General features: G+C 40.0%; 1 protein-coding gene across 3 annotated transcripts in view; it reads right to left on the bottom strand.

The window, feature by feature from the left end:
- cpeb4b (cytoplasmic polyadenylation element binding protein 4b) overlaps nucleotides 1-20,515 on the bottom strand; it is a 78,701-nt gene that overhangs the window by 22,815 nt on the left and 35,371 nt on the right. For 2 of the 3 annotated variants that reach the window (XM_067996436.1, XM_067996438.1), the window contains exons 2-4: nucleotides 20,232-20,322; nucleotides 16,086-16,136; nucleotides 9,647-9,670 (exon numbers count right to left, since the gene is read on the bottom strand). In XM_067996436.1, the coding sequence (XP_067852537.1) occupies nucleotides 9,647-9,670; nucleotides 16,086-16,136; nucleotides 20,232-20,322 (166 nt within the window). The remainder of the gene's footprint in view (nucleotides 1-9,646; nucleotides 9,671-16,085; nucleotides 16,137-20,231; nucleotides 20,323-20,515) is intronic. The other variant, XM_067996437.1, reaches the window with a different exon arrangement.

Genomic DNA, 20,515 nt, shown 5'->3' with positions numbered 1-20,515 from the left:
CTCAAAAAAAGTGTAGAATGGGGTTCCCAAGTAATATCGCAGAGTCAACAAATTATTTATGTTACAAACTTTAATTTGGACATTAAGCTGCTTTCATTTTGCACAAAACCTTGCTTTCACACAGTTGCAACTCCTAAGTAACCTTGCCAGTTTGCTAAGATGGACAAGGGGAATACCCAGTAAGGGGTGCAGATTTCAGCGCATCTAGCACACAACTGGTTTAGCCACCATCATCACATTTGACTAGACAGCATCAAGTGCTATCGGGCCTCACTCTCCTCTACCAAAACTACACTACACCAGGTTCGTCCTGGAGACCAAAGATAACCCCTCACTTCTGTCCACCACCAACTTTCTCCTTAAACCTCTCTTCCCTGACCTTCGACAAGTGTGAGGAGCTCATTGATTTCTTTGTCTCTACGGTTGAGACCATCCATTCAGTTGCCTCTGCTGCTTCCCCCCATTCTGCCTGCCACCCAAGCGAAACCTGCCCCAGGCTCCCCCTCGCCCTAGTCTTGAGTTCATGTCTTTCTCTACTTTTTCTCCCATCTCCCCTTATACCCGCTCCACTCCTTACCCAACTTGACAGCTGACTGCAAATGGCTCCTCTCCTCAGGGACTGTCCCACTCCATTTCAAAATCACCATCACTCACTGCCTTAAAAAAACAATCCTTGATCCTCATGTTCTTGCAAACTATCCCCTCGTCTCCGACCTTCTTTTCCTCTTCCAAATCCATACCCATCTCTCCTACAATTCCTTGGTTGAATTTCTCCACTCAAGTTGCCACCCCGCCACTACACTGAAACAACCCTAGACATAGGGGTGAGTCATTCAGCCTCTCGAGCCTGTTCCGCCATTCAATTAGACCATGACTGACCTGTACCTTAAATTCATTTACCCTCCTTTGATCCATATCCCTCTACACCCTTACCTAAAAAGTCAATCCCAGTCTTCCCAGAAAATGTCTATTGACCCAGCATCCACAACCTTTTGGGAGAGGGAATCCCAGATTTCCACTACCCTTTGTGTGAAAGTGCTTCTGGATTTCACTCAAAGGGCCTAGCTCTACTTTTAAGATTGTGCCCCCTTGTTCTGGATTCCCCCACCAGAGGAAATAAGGTAGATAGAGAAACTATCGAATCCCTTTATCATTTTAAACACCTAAATTAGATCAACCCGCAACCTTCTAAATTCAAGGGTATCAGTTTATGCAACCTGTCCTCATGATTTAACTCTAAGCCCTGGTATTATTCTGGGGAAACTGCACTGTACCCCCTCCAAAACGAATATATCCTTCCTGAGGTTGGGTGCACACAATTGAACGCTTGTACTGCAGATGGGGTCCGTCCAACTGAAGCACAACTACCATCTTTTTGTATTCCAGCTCCCATGAGATAAAGACCAAAATTCCACTAGCTTTTTTGATTACTTTTTGAACCTGTGCACGATCTAATGGGGAATGTTGGTCTTTATCTCAAGGAGACTGGAATACGAAAGTGAGGAAGTGACACTTTAGTTGCACAGAGCATTGGTCAGACTCTATCTGGAGTACTGTGTTCAGTTTTGGGCACCAAAACTCAGGAAAGATATACTGGCCTTGGAAGAATTATACCAGGATTTAAAGGTTTGAATTATGAGGCCAGATTGCATGAACTTGGCTTGTATTCCCTCGAGTACAGAAAATCAAGGGGTAATCAAATCCAGGTCTTTAAAATGATTAAAGGATTCAATAGGGTAGATAAAGAAACTTTTTCCTCCGGTGGGGGAATCTAGAAGAGGGGGCATAAAATTAAAAATTAGAGCAATTATACAAAACAGAAGGCATATTGGGGAGGTGTGTGTAAAGGTCACTTCCTCACATCCATTTCCTCCTGGACATTATGCACCTTGAATTATAATACTTGTTTGACTACATGTACTGTAGATTTCTATAATTTGAGAGGGATCTGGGCCCACGAATAGTGCTGAATATCTTGCTGTAATTTCAAGTAGGAAGGCTTTAGTGAACTTTTTTTTCCAAAAAAAGTCAACATCTCAGTTTCAAATAGGAAGGCCCAAAGGAAGGGTTAAATGTAGTTACTCAGGCTCGCAAAAGGTGGGAAGTAGTATTTCAAAAAGGTCGATGCTGGGACCATTGTTGTTCACCATTTACGTAAACGATTTGGACTCGGGAATCGGAAGAACAATTTCAAAATTTGCGGACAACACCAAATTGGGGAGGCGGGGGTATAGTTAATACCGAGGAGAACGGTGACAAAATATAGGAAGACATCAATAAACTTGCAGAATGGGCGTGTAACTGGCAAATAAATTTCAATATAGATAAGTATGAGATGGCACATTTTGGTAGGAAGAATAAGGAGACTTGGAAAATAAGAGTCTAAATGGGGTAGAGGAGCAGAGGGATCTGGGAGTACAGATACACAAATCACTAAAAGCAGCGACGCAGGTTAATATGGCCATAAAAAAAAAGCAAACCAAGCACTGGGGTTCATTTCTGGAGGGATAGAATTGAAAAGCAGGGAAGTTACGGTAAACTTGTATAAAACCTTGATTAGACCACACTGTGATCAGTTCTGGACTCCATATTATAAAAAGGATAGAGAGGCACTGAAGGAGGTGCAAAAATCGGGTACGGTAGCATCGTGGTTATGTTGCTGGACTGGTAATCCAGAGGCCTGGACTAATAATCCGGAGTCGTGAGTTCAAATCCCACCACGGCATCTGGGGAATTTAAATTCAATTAATTAAAATTCAATTAATTAAATAAAATCTGGAATTAAAATACTAGTATCAGTAATGGTGGCCATGAAACTGCCGGATTGTCGTAAAAACCCATCTGGTTCACTAATGTCCTTTAGGGAAGGAAACCTGCTGTCCTTAACCGGTCTGGCCAAAATGTGACTCCAGATCCACAGCAATGTGGTTGATTCTTAATTGACAAGCTTTCGGAGGCTTCCTCCTTCGTCAGGTGACGAAGGAGGAAGCCTCCGAAAGCTTGTGAATTTAAAATAAAATTGCTGGACTATAACTTGGTGTTGTAAAATTGTTTACGATTCTTAATTGCCCTCTGAAACGGCCTAGCAAGCCACTCAGTTGTAAAATCTCGCTAAAAAAAGTCATAAGAATAAAACTGGACGGACCACCCGGCACCAGACACGACAAAGGCAAACCAAGCCCAGTCGACCCTGCAATGTCCTCCTCGCTAACATCTGGGGACTTGTGCCAAAATTGGGAGAGCTGTCCCACAGACTAGTCAAGCAACAGACTGACACAGCCATACTCACAGAATCATACCTTTCAGCCAACATCCCAGAATCTTCCATCACCATCCCTGGGTATGTCCTGTCCCACCGGCAGGACAGACCGACCAGAGATGGCGGTACAGTGATATACAGTCAGGAGGGAGTGGCCCTGGGAGTCCTCAACATTAACTACGGACACAATGAAATCTCATGGCATCAGGTCAAACATGGGCAAGGAAACCTCCTGTTTATCACCTACCGCCCTCCCTCAGCTGACGAATCAGTCCTCCTCCATGTTGAGCACCACTTGGAGGAAGCACTGAGGGTAGCAAGGGCACAGAATGTACTCTGGGTGGAGGACTTCAATGTCCATCACCAAGAGTGGCTCGGTAATACCACTACTGACCGAGCTGGCCGAGTCCTGAAGGACATAGCTGCCAGACTGGGTCTGCGGCACGTGTTGAGTGAACAGGAGGGAAAAACTTACTTGACCTCGTCCTCACCAATCTACATGTCACAAATGCATCTGTCCATGACAGTATTGGTAGGAGTGACGACTGCACAGTCCTCGTGGAGACGAAGTCCCATCTTCACACTGAGGACACCATCAAATGTGTGGTGTGGCACTACCACCGTGCTAAATGGGATGGATTCAGAACAGATCTAGCAGCTCAAAACTGGGCATCCATGAGGTGCTGTGGGCCATCAGCAACAGAATTGTATTCCAGCACAATCTGTAACCTCATAGCCTGCCATATTCCTCACTCTACCATCACCAACAAGCCAGGGGATCAACCCTGGTTCAATGAGGAGTGTAGGAGAGCATGCCAGGAGCAGCACCAGGCAAACGTAAAAATGAGGTGCCAACCTGGTGAAGCTAAAACTCAGGACTACATGCATGCTAAACAGGTTTCCTGGATTGTACATTCCAGGAGGTGGTCATCCTGCAGTCAGTGTTCAGGATAGCAAGTGGGTGGCCATCCGAAAAGGTAGGAAAAGGCATAGTGCAGGAATCTTCTGGATGTATGGCACTCAAACATCGCAGTATTCAGCACTGAATACCAGCGAGGGCGACAACTCCTCGAAGGAATGCAGTCCTGAGCATGGCACCATGGGGCAAAGGACTGGACGGTCGGGGTAGAGTAAAATGTAGAAATGCAATAGTCAAGGGGGATTCGATTGTCGGGGGACAGATAGGAGTTTCTGTGACCATTGACGTGAATCCCGCATAGTGTGTTGCCTCCCTGGTGCCTGGATAAAGGACATCACGGAGAGGGTGCAGAACATTCAACCGGGGGGGGGGGGGGGAAAAGAGGGAAAGAAGGGGAACAGCCAGAAGTCATGGTCCACGTGGGTACCAACAACATAGGAAAGGGATGAGGTCCTGCAGCTAAAGTTTCAGGAGCTAGGGAGGAAGTTAAAATGCAGGACCTCAAAAGGTAGGTTACTTCCAGTGCCACGCACTAGTATCGACAGAAATAGGAAGATATGGCAGGTTAATGTGTGGCTAGAGACATGGTGCAGGAGGGACAGAGGGCTTCAGATTCTTGAGGCATTGGGACCAGATCTGGGGGGGGGGGGGGGGGGGCGGGGAACTGTTCAAGACAGACAGGTTGCACCTCAACAGAGCTGGGACCAATATCCTCATGGTTGGGGGGGGGTTCACTAATTTGGCAGGGGAATGGGCACCAGGATTTAGCATTAGAAAGGAGAAACAAGGTGCACAAAGGATAGCACTAAAGTAGTACAGTATTAAGTGGTATTGGACTAAGAAAAAGTCTAAGATAGGTTTAGACACAGGAAGCGTGATAAATATGTTGGTGAGCTGCAGGTGCAAATAGTCACACGGGAATATGATGTGGTGGCAATAATGGAGAGCTGGCTCAAAAAAAAGGGCAGGATTCGGTACTAAATATTCCTGGAGACAAGGTGTTCAAAGAAGGTAGAGAAGGAAAAGGGGGAGGAGGAAATGGCAGTATTAAGCAGAATATTGCAGTGCTGGAGAAAGTGGATGTCCTTGAGGAGTTAAGGACAGAATCTATTTGTTTAAGCTTTAAGGAGCAAGAGAGGTGCCATTACACTACTGAGTGTATTCTCTCGGCCACCAATTAGTGGGAAGGATATAGTGGAGCAAATTTGCAGGGAAATTAGAGAGATGCAAGAACTAGAGTGAGTAGTGATAATGGGGGACTTCAACTATCCTAATATAGACTGGGCTAGCAATAGTGTAAAGGGCAAAGAGGGGGAGGAATTTCTGAAATGTGATCAGAAGAACTTTCTTGATCAGTATGTTTCCAGCCCAATGAGGAAGGAGGCAGACCAAGTGGAGCAAGTGTCAGTGAGGGAACATTTGGGGAACAATGATCATAGTATCATAAGGTTTAGAGTAGTATGGAAAAGGACAAGCAGTAATCTAAAGTAAAAATACTTATTGGAGGAGGGCCAAGTTCAGTGGTTAAGAACGGATCTGGCCTGGGTAAATTGGAATCAAAGATTGGCAGGTAAAAGTGTAATTGAACAATGGGCGGTCTTTAACAAGGAGATGGTTTGGGTACAGTCTAGGTACATTCCCACGAGGGAGAAAGGTAGGACAACCAAAGCCAGAGCTCCCTGGATGACGAAGAGAGATAAAGATGAAGCAGAAAAATGGGGCATATGACAAATGTCAGGTTGATAACACTATTGAGAACCAGGCTGAATATAGAAAGTACAGAGAAGTGAAAAAAAAAGGGCAAAGAGGGAGTATGAGAATAGACTGGTGGCTAACCTAAAAAGGGAACCCAAAAAGTTTTCTATAGACATAGAGTCAACGAATAGTAAGAGGAGGGGAGGGGCCAATTAGGGACCCAAAAGGAGATCTACACGTGGAAGCAGAGGGCATGATTGAGGTACTAAATGAGTACTTTGCATCTGTCTTTACCAAGGAAGATGATGGTGCCAAAGTCACAGTAAAAGGAGGTAGTCGAGATACTGGATGGGCTAAAAATTGCTAAAGAGGAGGTACTAGAAAGGCTGACTGTACTTAAAGTAGATAAGTCACTCGGTCTGGCTGGGTTGCAACTGTTATACCCTTGTTCGAACTAGGGTGTAAGGATAAATCCAGCAACTACAGGCCAGTCAGTTTAACCTCAGTGGTGGGGAAGCTTTTAGAAACTATAATCTGGGACAAAATTAATAGTCACTTGGACAAGTGTGGATAATAAAAGAAAGCCAGCATGGATTTGTTAAAGGCAAATCATGTTTGTCTAAATTGATTGAGTTTTTTTGATGAGGTAATAGAGAGGGTTGATGAGGGCAATGCGGTTGATGTGTATATGGACTTTCAAAAGGCAGCAAAATTGATGCCCATGGAATAAAAGGGGCAGTGGTTGCATGGATACGAAAGTGACAGGAAGCAGAGAGTAGTGGTGAACGGTTGTTTTTTGGACTTGAAGGTAAACTGTGGTGTTCCCCATGGGTCAGTACTGGGACCACTGCCTTTTCTGATATGTATTAATGACTTGGTCTTGGGCGTACAGGGCACAATTTCAAAATTTGTAGATGACAAAACTTGGAAGTATAGTAAACAGTGAGGAGGATATTAATAAGACTTCAAGAAGACACAGACAGGCTGGTGGAACGGGCAGACACGTGGCAGATGAAATTTAATGCAAAGTGCGAAGAGATACATTTTGGCAGGAAGAATGTGGAGAGGCAATATAAAGTAAATGGTACAATTGTAAAGGGGGGTAGAAACAGAGACCTGGGGGTATATGTTCAAATTTTGAAGGTGGCAGGATAGGCTTTATAAATAGAGGCATAGAGTACAAAAGCAAGGAAGTTATGATGAACCTTTATAAAAAAACACTGGTTTGGCCACAACTGGAGTAGTGTGTCCAATTACGGGCACCGCACTTTAGGAAGGATGTGAAGAGCTTCGAGAGGGTGCAGAAAAGATTTACTAGAATGGTTTCAGGGATGAGGGACTTCAGTTACGTGGATAGAATGGAGAAGCTGGGGTTGTTCTCCTTAGAGCAGAGGAGTTTGAGAGGAGATTTGATAGAAGTGTTCAAATCATGAAGGGTTTAGATAAAGTAAATAAAGAGAAACTGTTCCCATTGGCAGAAGGGTCGAGAACCAGAGGACTTAGATTTAAGGTGATTGGCAAAAGAACCAAAGGCGACATGAGGAAAAACTATTATTTTTGAAAAACACAGCGAGTAGTTATGATCTGGAATGCACTACCTGAAAATGTGGTGGAAGCAGATTCAATCGTGGCTTTCAAAAAGGAATCGGATAAATACTAGAAGAGAAAAAATTTTGGAGAGCTACAGTGAAAGAGCAGGGGGAAGGGGACTAACTGGATTGTTCTTACAAAGAGCCAGCATGGGATTGAATGAATGGCCTTTTTCTGTGCTGTAAACATTCTATTTTCCTTACCCTATGGGCAGAGAAATGCCCAGTTATACATGTAAAATACAGGACACTGCAATCATAGCAGAGTGCGAGTGGGCTTATTATAGAAGTGTGGAAAAGGATAATGGATGTCTCAGTAAATGAGAGATTAATGGATACCAGGGATTGAAAACCATCTTCAAATCAAAGTATTCTTAGAAAGTCAAACCACAAGAGTGAAGGTCTTGGCGCACAGCCGTCATTAAAACTGAGAAATGAAATTACAGCCTCCCGATTATTCTTCGGCATCATTTTTAAGAGCATATATCGTGGAGATTTTATTCCTTTTTGTTTTTTTTTAAAAACCAGCAGCTGCCGGCTGTGGACACGTACTGCCCATCACACTCATTCTTGATTGATGACAATAGACAGAAGGATTATGACAATCACTAAATTTATCAAGAAAATTCACAGCTGATTAAACATTTTCTGGTGAAGACCTACACAAATCCTGCTCCTAGAATTCAAGATTAGATTACCGGAGTAATTGTATACTGCAGTGGGAATTTTTGAATGCAAAATTAATTTGCCATTTATTTTGCTGTTGTTGCAATGGCATGGAGATAACTAATGAATAGTTATCTGCCAGCAATAATTTTCATTTTTAAAAAAAATTGCTTTTCATTTCAATGACTCAGTATTCTTTAGCATAGATTATCAAAAAATGTTTTCAATGGCAACTATACTGTTGCCATTGAGTGCCTGATCCTTTAAAGATAGTATCACCATATAATGTAGCAGATAAGCTTGGATAGTGAATTACAGGATAAAAAAGTCACTTAGCATATATACATATATCCATAATTAGACATTTGTCAGAAGTGAAAACCTAAACCTGCAATTCTATTTGTTCTACATCTTCCTTAAAATGTTAGATACAAATGGAAAACTATTTTCAAAATCTGGAAACATGAGATTTTAATAAACTATTATACATTTGCATAACACTAATATTGGCTATTCATGCGAAAATGAGGAACACTTCGTTTGCCTTTGTTATTGTGATATCTGTACGCATGGAAGGAGCAACTGTACTTTGCTTTGTGAAATGAGTCAGCAGAGGAGATCATGATGGAAGTTACTATCTAAGTAAAGCTATTTCAAGGAATGGCAATTTTAAAAACCTGCCACAAAGGATGAAATCTTTTAGAGACACAAGATGTTTTCACGCTGAGATGAACCACCTCACAGGAGTCAGATTTTTTCTTCCACATTGGTCACAGCCCCATATGTAGTGGGGATGGTTGTGAAATGTTAATGAGGTTAACCTGTTTGCAAAATATCACAAAGTAATTGAAAATAATACACAGAACAAAAAGGAACATCCCTGAAGTAGCAGGGTGGTTTATTAGCACATTAAACCAAGTGAAAGCAATCTATTATAGTTGTATTGTTAAACATGCCCAATAGGAATCCAAAGTTGTTAAAATTAAAATCACACCAATTGGAGCTCACACCAAACTTAAAATTGCAACTTTTCAACGTCTAACTGGAAGTAGCTCAGGACGGTCTTGAACAAACCAAGCTGGAATTAGGTAGCAAGGGTTGCTTTTCGATCAGAAAGTGCGCCTCAAATGCCTCTCGTATTGTTAGCAAGCTTAATATAAACCAACATATATGAACATATCCGTAGTCAATAGACTCGTGGAGGAAAACATGAAGCCAGCTTTGTGCATCTCAAAAAATAGAAAGCAGAGGTCTAGAATGAAATAATGTACAATGGAAAAATGGTATGCAATTGAATTCAATATAATGAATACAAAAGTCTAAACAAAATATACTTTCAGTTATGTAACGCATTTCACGTTAAAACTTCTCAAAGTACTTCGCATAAGGAATTACTTTTTTGCGAGTGCTGCGACTTATACATATAAAAATGCAACATGACTAAATTACTGGCCCAGTTATTAGTGCTGATGTACTATACTATGAATACATTATAGTAATCTATTTTCATAGTTTTACCTCGCCTTCGCCCATATGTCCTTGCTGCATGTAAACAGAAAGAAAACACTTTTCAATGATGGAGATAAATTTACTTCCTTTATCACACCCATGTAGAAAAAGCAATGCAGAGACGGTGGTTTATAATGTGCGGGAAACAGTTTAAATTAGATTCATCCTGCGTCTTCAAAAGGCAAAGGAAAGAGTGCAATTTAAATGGCTGAGACTTTAGTGAAAAAATATCTAATGTCAATACTGAAAAGCCCCAACATTAGGCATCTATTGTGGTGTTGGCAAGGATGTAATGCCACATTACCAACAATTTCTTCATTCATGTAGTTACTAGACAACCATTTTTATAAACAATTTTTTCAAAAGGGAGGAACTAAGACAGGATAAACTGTACAATTGATAAAGTAAAAGATGACTAATTAGCAACTAACTACAGTAAATCCCTCCTTGCTGTTTTTTGACCTGCTGTGAAAACAGTGCATTAGGCTAATAGCTGTTAAAATTACAACTTTCATACTGGTCATCTAAATTAAACCAGTACTCAGCCCTAGCTAGCAAATCATAGAAACAGCATGAATCATTCATCTGTTTGCTGAAATTTACAGTACTTTTTAAAAAAAAAATGATTCTGGGAAGTTGGCTTCACTGGTAAGCTCGGCATTTATTGCTGAGAGAAAGGGGTGGTGGACCATCTCCTTGAGCCACTACAGTCCGTGGGGTGAAGGTGCTCCCACAATGTTGTTAGGTCGGGAGTTCCAGGATTTTGACCCAGCGATGAAGGAACAGCCATATATGTCCAAGTCAGGATTGAGAGAGACTTGGAGGGAAACATGGAAATGATGGTATTCCTATGCACCTGCTGTCCTGGTCCTTCTAGGGTGGTAGAGGTCACAGGTTTGGGAGATGCTGTTGAAGTCTTGGCAAGTTGCTGCAGTGCATCATGTAGATGGTACACACTGCAGCCACAGTACACCAGTGGTGGAGGGAGTGGATGCTTAAGTCAGTGGATGGGGTGCCGATCAAGCGGACTGCTTTGTCCTGGATAGTATCAAGTTTCTTGAGTGTTGTTGGAGCTGCTCCCATCTAGGCAAGTGGAGTGTATTCCATCATACTACTGACTTGTGCCTTGTAGGGGGTGGAGAGACAAGGAGTCAGGAGGTGAGCCAATTGCCACAGAATACCCAGGCTCTGACCTGCTCTAGTAGCCACAGCATATATGTACATAAGCTTGGCATTATTCTATTTGAAATGTTGACCTGAAAGACTCTGAAAACGGTCAACGTGACAGTCCTGAACATGTTAATGCCCTTGACTGTGCAAACTGTACAGTATGTATTGCACCTAATCTCAGCTATGCCTATGTTCATACAGGAGATCTCAATTAATCTCCTGAGGATTTAAAAGCAATGCAGCAAAAGAGGTTACATCAGACCATCAGCTGCATGAGAACTTCCCATTAGCAATGTGGTTTCTTGGGAGTAAAACTAATGGCTCAAAGAAAATGACTTTTTTGGGAGAAAAGAAGTTTAAAAATATACCAAAGCTGCACAAGGGAAAGGAATGCTGGTCTAAAAAGGATGGGGTATTTAGGACCTCAGCTCATAAATTGGTGTGATGCAATAATTCAGGTTAACGCTAATACTGTCCTGTAATGACAATGAGTGGTTAAGTACACATATAATATAAATTTGTACATCTTTGATTTTAGTGCTATCCTTCCAGGCTTATTATTTGTAAATTTCAGAGGTTATTGTATGTTTCAACTATCAATCAATTCAATTCAGAATAAATTACCAGAGAACAGATTTCAGAGAAAATTAAAAAATATAGGATTGGTCTGCTACATAACTTGATTTTCAAATAAAATAGGATAGAATTTTTTTTAAACTAGTCAAACTTTTAAATAATTGGTTAAAAAAAGATATCTATACATCTCATTTCTATGCAGGAATAGACCAGATACAGTTGAGTAAAGGAAATGGTGTTGCTTGGGAAAAGGCTTTGTAGGGGAAAACCAATAAGAAATCACCTTCAATGGCAGAAAAATATGAATGCTGCCCCTCCAATTGGAAAAATTAAAAGAGCAAAGGCTCTTAGAGAGATCAAAATGACTTTCTATAGAATCATGGAAGTTTACTGCACAGATAACCATCCAATTCATTGTGACTGTGTTGGCTCTGTTAGAGCAATCCAAAACTAATCCCACTGCACTCTCCCTATAGCCCTTTGTTGTCCTCTGCTTCAAATATTGATCCAACATTCCCTTAAAAGATACAATGGTCTCCCTCAACCACTTCATACCCCTACAAGCCACTAGATGAATAATTTTCTCCTACCTCTCCTCAATTATAAATTTTAAATTGATGGTCCCTCATCACTGACATCTGAATCAGAGGAAATAGTCTTTTTCTATAGACTATCAAAACCCTTCATAATTTTATAAATCTCTTAAATCTCTTCTTAGCCATCTTTGCTCCAGTGAAAAAAAGTCCCAGTATCCAAGTCTTTCTTCATAACTATAGCTTTCCATCCCCAGCATCGTTCTGATAAATCTACACTGTATACTCTCTGCCGCCTTTATGTCCTTTCTGTTAAGGAGCGTCCATAATTACAGCAGTCTGTCTAACTGTTTCCCTCCAAGGCACACACCATCCCAACTCAAATATATCGCTGTTCCTTCATCGTTGCTAGATCAAAATCCTGGAATTCCCTAACAGCACTGTGGGAGAACCTTCACCACATGGACTGCAGCAGTTCAAGGCAGCAGCTCACCACCACCTTCTCAAGGGCAATTAGGGATGGGCAATAAACGCTGGCCTTGCCAGCGACGCCCACATCCCGTGAACGAACAAAAAACTGTGACCTAACCACTGCCTTGTGCCTTATCATTACCTCTAGTCTTGCCCTCTACATCCCTATTTACAAAACCCAAAAGGTCATTGGCCTTTACGACTTTAACTACCTGTATTTGCACTTATCAGGAAATTGCATATTTGAATCCCTAGGTCTCGCTGTTCATCCACAGCTTTTAGCATCTTTCCAGGGTGTATACTCACTCCTCGTTTTACTCTCAAAATGTATTACCTCACACTTAGCTACATTACATAGCATCTTTGCCCTATCCGCCTATTCTGTCTATGTCTTTAAGTCTTTTACAGCCGTCCTTATTGTTTGTCAAAGCCCCCCTACTTTTATGTAGTCAGCAAATTTTGAAATTGTGCTCCTAAGCCCAAATCTAAACTAACTATATGTACACCAAGAACAAAAGTGGACCCAGCACTAATCCCTGGAGTACACCACTTCCAATCCTTCTTCAATCTGAAGACCAATTTACTCCAAATCTGGTTTCCTGTCAGTCAAGCAACTATCGCTGCTGCATTTCCTCTTGTACTACATGTCTATTTTTTTTTGTAATAAGCCATATGGCACCTTATCAGGTGCCTTGTTAAATCCATATACATCTACCACATTCCCTTGTCTGTTCAGTTAGCCACTTAAAAAAAAATTCAAATTTGTCAAACATGACTTACCTCTAACAAAACTGTGGTAGCTATCCTTGATTGATTCATTATTTCTTACTTATATTAGATATTAAGTTTGCCCACAGCTGACATTACTCTAGGGACCAGCCTAAAACCAAAGACACCCAAACTCTGGTGAAACAAGGAATTACTGAACACAAAAGAACAGTAATTATGACTGCTCTACAACCAGATTGTACTGTCAGAATATGCAAAAATACCATTTTACCACATTCCAACCTTACATGAGAAAGTAATGCAAGGCAATGATGGATTATGCTACCAGAAAGCTCATTGATCAAGATGCAACATTCCAGGTACTTACAATCTGTGCTGAAATCAAGCTTTATTTCCTTGTTGGAAACCTAGAGGGCTAGTAGTAAATGTCAACATTCTAACATCAGGAGGTTTTAACAAACGCTTGAGCTTGAACCTACCAGGTGAATTAAAAAGTTAATAAGGTTACAGATTGGATAAAAATCTCCAATCTGTCAATAGGTCAGATTGAGTTGAGTCCTCTACTTAAGTGGAACACAATATACTAAAAGGTTTCTATCTAGCATTACAAGTCTTAGACAATGAGAAAAAATATTAGATATTACTTCATTATGAAACACTAGAAATAATAATTCACTCCTTTCAATAGACAGTCCCAACTATGGTGAACTTCCACTCAGGTCACAGCATTAAATGATTTAAAGAAAAAAAAACAAAACTATGCAGTGTGCTGCTGTGGAAATAGATCAGAATACACATCCATCAAACGCAAGCAATTCTTTTCAATGTTGATTATGACTCTTAATCTGCAAATTAAAAAATATTATGAGCTGGAGAGTGCATCCAGTGACTGAGTTTTGATTAACCAGGCACCTAAGGCTCAGGGTGAATGCCTTATCTCTTATGATAGACAATCATTGAAAATTTATGACAAAGTAGCCAAGAAGTTATTTGATATGAACAAAAGTTTCTGAAGATCTTTGATAGTGAATCATAGGGGAATCAAATTTGATCAAGGTATGTAAAGAGTTATTTCCTCCTCAAACATTTATTAGTATTAGGAATGGGACTAAATCTTCTGCATCCATAAGGCCAGCTTGAGTACAGGCTAGTCATCTGAGGAAGGGGCCACTTATGATTTAAATATTGCAAAACATCAACTCAATAACAGAAGGATTGGTAATGAATGTAAATTGAGTAACATTCCTTGTAATGATTCATTCTTAATAAATTATTAATCTGAGGCACCACTGCTATAGTTACTTTAGAACATTTGTGCACAGTTCCACCCCAAACAACCAATTACCACCCAGAGCATTTACTAGTTAATTTCAGTTCATCTTTCCCTTTGAATTTCTTTTAAGATGACTTATTCTTACTATTCTGCTGCATTCAGTGATTACCTGCTTCCTTGATCATTATGTTTCCCACCTCCAGCAAGTTTTACTTTCCAATCACTTGTCCAGTTTATCTTCCCTATTCTGGCATTCTCTCCAGCACAAAGGAATATAAAAATCCCAACATTCAGAGTTACCATAGATCACATTTGCAATACATTAAGCTAGAAATATATGAAGTGTGCATGTGCAAGGTAAATACAACACATCAGGACATGGTGCTTTACTTTGTGTAACTACCAACATAATTCATGCCTGCAGTGTTCGACAGTTATTCAGATCGTGATTATGTCAGACATCATGCTGACAAAAAATGACCAACTTATACCAATATACTTCAGCTGTGGTATTAACAGAATTCTAGATGGTGTACCAAGGTGCCCAGTGTAATGGAAATTAGAACTTAAGAGTTAATTTACAACTGTGCTTTGTTAGTCTGCTTTCTTCCCCTCCCCCCTGCCCCTTAAAAGAGACAACAGTCACAACAGACATTATAAGCAGGAAAAGAACTTCAGCTTCCAGGAATAGTTTAGACAATTTCATTTTTGTGATACAAAAATCTTACTAAATATTATGGAGCATAATAAATTTAATTCAGAAATACTTAAACTCTACTGCAGGAAACAAAAAGATTATTTTATCGATAATATATATTTATGATAACTGATAGTTGGCAGTAAACTACAAAACTGTAACTCAATTAAGGCTTATTGAAAGACCACAAGAATGTATCATGAATGCTTTATGAATACTAAGATTGATTTATAGCCTTAACTAACAAACTGATTTGTTGTACTGTGTACTTTGAGGTTTTAATTTCTTTTCTTCTTAGTTGGGTACAAGAAAATCCAGAATGAGAAACAGTCAAATAGTCCATCAAACAGAGTCTACATATGATTATTTAATCATGACATGAACGTCCCTCCCATACTGCTTGTTGATCCCCTATTCAATGTATAATGTATATACTGAGGGTGAAGAAGTTCTTCAGTTAATAGTTCCAACACTGACAAGTTTTTGAATTCACAAATCCATTTGTTATTTGATGCCGATTTATTTATTAAACTTTTATATGTATCGATACTCCTCCATCCTATACCTTAGTGTAGTTTTCATTAGTTATTTGGTAATGATACAAGGCTACTTGCATCAGATTTGTTCCCTTTTTAAAATATAGATGCTGATTGCTTCTAATCCTGCAGAATCTCTCTACAGAGGGCCTTTAAGGTTATGAAATTTTAATATTTTATACATTATAAATAAAAGAGAGATCACTGGTTGATCATGAATGAGTAGGCAAGTAGGTTTCAATAGCACACATCCTAAATGAATGCTTACAGAAATTGAAGGACTATGTTCAGAACAGAAACCTACTGGACTGAGATATCCATTGTTTGGAAGAAGGGCATATTGAATTTCTAGTGTGTTGCGCCACAGTAATACGATGCCAATTGTGCCTGCAATTCTTCAAATGACAAGTTCCCAATCTCAGCATTAGGGAATGAGAGTTTGAACAAAATGACAAATACTTACCATTAATAGGAAGAGGACTATCTGATCCTGGATGCACGTAGTTTAGACGACCTATATGAAAATAAAACAAATAAAATTACAGTGAACTATGAACTGACAAGTCAGTTTTGGGTCACCCTTTCCAGCAAAAGCCCTTTTATCATCAGTGTAGCATCCAAGATCCTTAACGTTGTGAGTTTGTTCTTAACTGACAGATGGACAATCCATTGAGTTCTATAATACTAGTAAATAGTTACTTGTAAATTGTTTTCAGCAAATTAAAGTCTGTATGGACTAACTTTTTGTGGAGCGGTTGTCAGTTTTAGAATGCAGAGTATGCAGAATGCGGAGTAGTTAGAATTAAACCCTTGATAGTAAAAACGCAACCATTTTTTGAAAATATACTGTTCTTATTATGCGGCAAATTGTTATCCATTTGCACTTCTGTTGTGCTAGATTTAGGTTAATCCCAACTCTTGATCAGCCTTTTACTAAAATATTCCTGTAGAGCTAGCAGTTTCATATATAAATATCTAGCTTACTGTTCATAGTCTAGTAGAAAACATAGCAGGTGAAATTGTGGTGCATTTCTTCCAGGTAGTATTTATAGCTATTTATTCAGGTCAGTTTATACTTTTATAGAAAAAAAACTAACCACCCTTCCAGATGCCATAGCCTATTGCTCTCATATTAGAATACAAGCATCTACTAAATTTTAGCTCAGACCAGCAATGGGTTTGGGGCAGGGAGAGGAAATGAGCACATCCATTTGTACCACAAATTTTATGCACTGTTTTCTCAATATACACAGGAACACTCCCCCACGGATATTAAACTACAATGTCCCACACATTTTGAAACGCTGATTCACATTCTCATTATACACACCTTTCTAAAATGGCTGGATGAAAAACATTCCTTCATATCAAAAAAAAGTCTAAAGTGTGGTGTACCAATAGTTTGGAGGCAAGATCTCGATCCAGAAAGGTTCCAGATTTAATTGCCAGGGTAGCAGTCAAGATGGTATAATTAGGCACAGCTAGGGAGGGAAAGATATGCCAGGGTTCCTGCTCTTGATACTTATGCAGTCACTCCAGCTAGAAAAGCACATGCCTGGATATCAGATGAAGACAGCACAGAACTTGGTTGCAATGCCTCCCAAATAGCCTATCGGCACTAACCATCACAGCTCACAGGTGAATAGCAGCCACTTGGGCGAAGTACCAGAGGGTGACTGTTGCCCATGGAATCACATTCCAGGGAATCAACACCTTTGGGAAAGAAGGGGAGGGGAGAAAATTGGAGACAAAGAAACAGTCTAAAGTTCACAGAATAGGTTCATGAAGGATTAGTTACTTTTCCTCGCCACACCACGCCCCCCACCCCCTCAAAAATTTATGTCCACTCCCAAGAGAAAAAATCTATTTTGTTTCAAATGGGTTTTCAGTAACTTGCATATTCTTAGTTAACATTACTAAGCACTAAAATGCTGGTAGTGGGACAGATAAAAAACAAAAAACTGTTTAATTTTGGTCAAATCATACAATAAACTTAAGATGCCAGGTTTAATTAAATTTTAAAATGGTACTAAATGATATATTTTAAATCACATTAGAGTAGTTCAAATCAATTATAAAAAAACTCACTATTTCACTGTACAAAACTCAGAATAAAACATTCAATAGATTGTTTCAAAGCAATCTAGGTTAATTCAACAAAGCATGCAGGCATGATAACAGTTCTTGAATCAAAGAGCTATTCATATAAAGGCCAGTGAACATCTCAATAGTAAAGTGGCCTTTTTCTTCTTTTCCTTTTAACAGTAAAGTACTATCTGGTCTGAATATCTCAAAGGCATTATTCCTCTCCCCTGTACCTGCCCCTGCTGAAATTCTCTCCTTTCCTGAAGGTACTGGCTCATACTAGGGTATAGTTCCAATTGTTGTTACATAATCCAGGTGCCCATTCGCAATGTGTGAGCCCAAACGACAAGTTTCAGAATGCTATTTGACCACGGGGGGGGGGGGGGGGGGGGAGTATCACAGCGGAGCCTGATCCAGTCCTTACCTGACATCCGTACACATGCATTTTACAGCATGGCAGAATAGAGGATATAAAAAAAAACATATGCAAGTCTTGAATATGATAGCTAGATGTTACTTTAATATGGCAGAGTGAAATAATTTAAATAAGCCTCTTCATTGCTTGCAACTGCAAATGCAGTATCATAGAACTTACTGGGCAGAAGGAGGTCATTTGGCCCATCGTAGCTGTCCTCACTTTTCACGTGGAGCCGTCTACTCTAATCCCTTTCCCTGCTGTTTCACTATTTCTATTCTTTTTCCAAACACTATCCAGTTCCCTCTTAAATGATGTTATATGGCTCTGCCTCAATATCTACTTGTGGTAAAGTATTCCCTATTCTAATAATCATTTGTATGAATTAATTCCTAACTTTCCCCTTCTTTCTTCCAGTGAAGACCTCAAGGCTATGCCCCTACGTTACTGATCTGCCAACCGGTAGAAACGACCAGTAGAAAGGATGTTTCATTATTTATCCTTTCCAAACCCTGAAATTCTGTGTTAGATTCCCTCTTAACCATACGTTCCAGTAAAAAAAATAACTCTTTTTGAAGCCTTCCTTCATAGCTATAGCCTTAGTTCTGGTATCATCTCTACCTTTTCATTGGCTCCAAGTTAATTTGGATCAGATCCCTTTTTATCTTGCTGAAATTTGTATGCTTCCATCCAGCACCCTCGTCTTTAATTTTTCATTATCCTTTTCTATTCTTACATTGAATATAACTGTGTCATGGTCCCTATTTCCCCAAGTCTCAGTTATTTGCCCTACTTCACTTCCCAGAAATAAATCAGGCAATGCTTTTTTCTTTGATAGACTAGCAGCATTCCTGGGTGCATGCTAAAAAGCACTCCCTACTTTGACCTCATGCATTACTTTTATCTAGGTCTATCTTTGGATAGTTAAAATCACCCATTATTATTGCCCCATTGTTCTTCAATAGTTTATCTGAACTGTCTGCAGATCAACATCTGTCTCTTATCTCCACTGTTGGCCTGTAAAGCACACCAAAAATTGTACTATTTCCCTTCCTATTTTGCAATTCTATCCATATGGATTCTGTCTTCTCAACTCTTGGGTCATCCTTACATTCCAGTACAGCGATAGAAACCTTTAATGCTGCCTCCCTAACCCCACCCCCCCTTACCTTGCAAATGTTGAACTAGGAATATTCAAATTCCCAATCCTGTGCAAACTTACAACGTAGGGTAGGTTTTCAGCCTGCCCCCTCGGGCGTGCAGCTGGAGTTGCAAATCAGTCACCTGTTACAGAAACAGCCTAATTTTCATTGGTTTCAATGGAAATGAGAAAACAGGCAGCTGATCTCCAACACTAGTCTTGTGCACGGGAAGCAAGTTGAAAATCTACCCCACATTTCTAGTATAGCTTCTGTAATCATATCTGACCATAGTTAGTTCTTCTCATTCTCCAACGTTGTTTTGAATGCTTTGGACATTCACATACATACCACTCAAACGGTCTAGAGATCCAAATTATTACAGACCACAACCCAATTCGTTTTCCCCGCCAAATTAAAACCTGCCAATTTAAACATTACTTATGTCAATAACGGTCATTAAGGGATTCATATTATAGTAATAAACCATTGAATTTCTGACTTTAGCTGTGCCACCATGGGCAGGCGCAAAGCCCTTTCCAACAAGGTGGGGGGGGGGGGGGTGGGTGTTAGGGAGGGGGGCAAAAGATGGGAGAAAAAAAGTGTTACTCCAGATTGCTATTGCCAATTTCACGCTGGTAGAAGCCCTAAACTAGGGACAATCTGCTCTCGGGCTAGGAATATAGTGTGTGGCACAAAGAGGAAAGGCAGAAAACTGCTTCTAGACTGTAGTCACAGAAGGATATTTAACTAAGTTTTCAAACTAAAAATCTTTTTTGTAAACTTTAGCAGTCTGTTATGCTTATTCGAAAACCATATGGTTCTTGTTTCCTTTAACAATATTTGTTAAAGATAGACATTTTATGAACCCAAACATTTTTCCTTTTGCTACGGCCAATCCCTCAATTTATTAAAAGTGGAATATCTGACGTCAAAGCTTTACAACACTCCTTTTGAGGCTTGCAATTACCTTTTAGTGGGTCCTGTTCAGCTCTCATGATGTCAATCAGTGAACTCTCCAGTGAATGCATGTTTAAAGTGTCATATAATCTAGTTCGATCCTGGAAAAGGAACAGAATTTAATCTTAGTTGGCTGACCGTCTCATTACTGCAGACAAATTATGGCAAACAGCAAAAAAAAACTATAGTTATCAGTGCTTACTTTCAAGATAGGATGACAGTTGATAGGGTTTTTTAGTTTTCAATAATTTGTAACTGGATTTGGAATTTGCATGAAGCATTCAATGAATTTTA

The sequence above is a fragment of the Heptranchias perlo genome, chromosome 14 (genome assembly GCF_035084215.1).
Source record: "Heptranchias perlo isolate sHepPer1 chromosome 14, sHepPer1.hap1, whole genome shotgun sequence".
Taxonomy (NCBI): domain Eukaryota; kingdom Metazoa; phylum Chordata; class Chondrichthyes; order Hexanchiformes; family Hexanchidae; genus Heptranchias; species Heptranchias perlo.
Note: the sequence above shows the minus strand (reverse complement) of the source record. Positions and strands in the feature narration are given on the sequence as shown.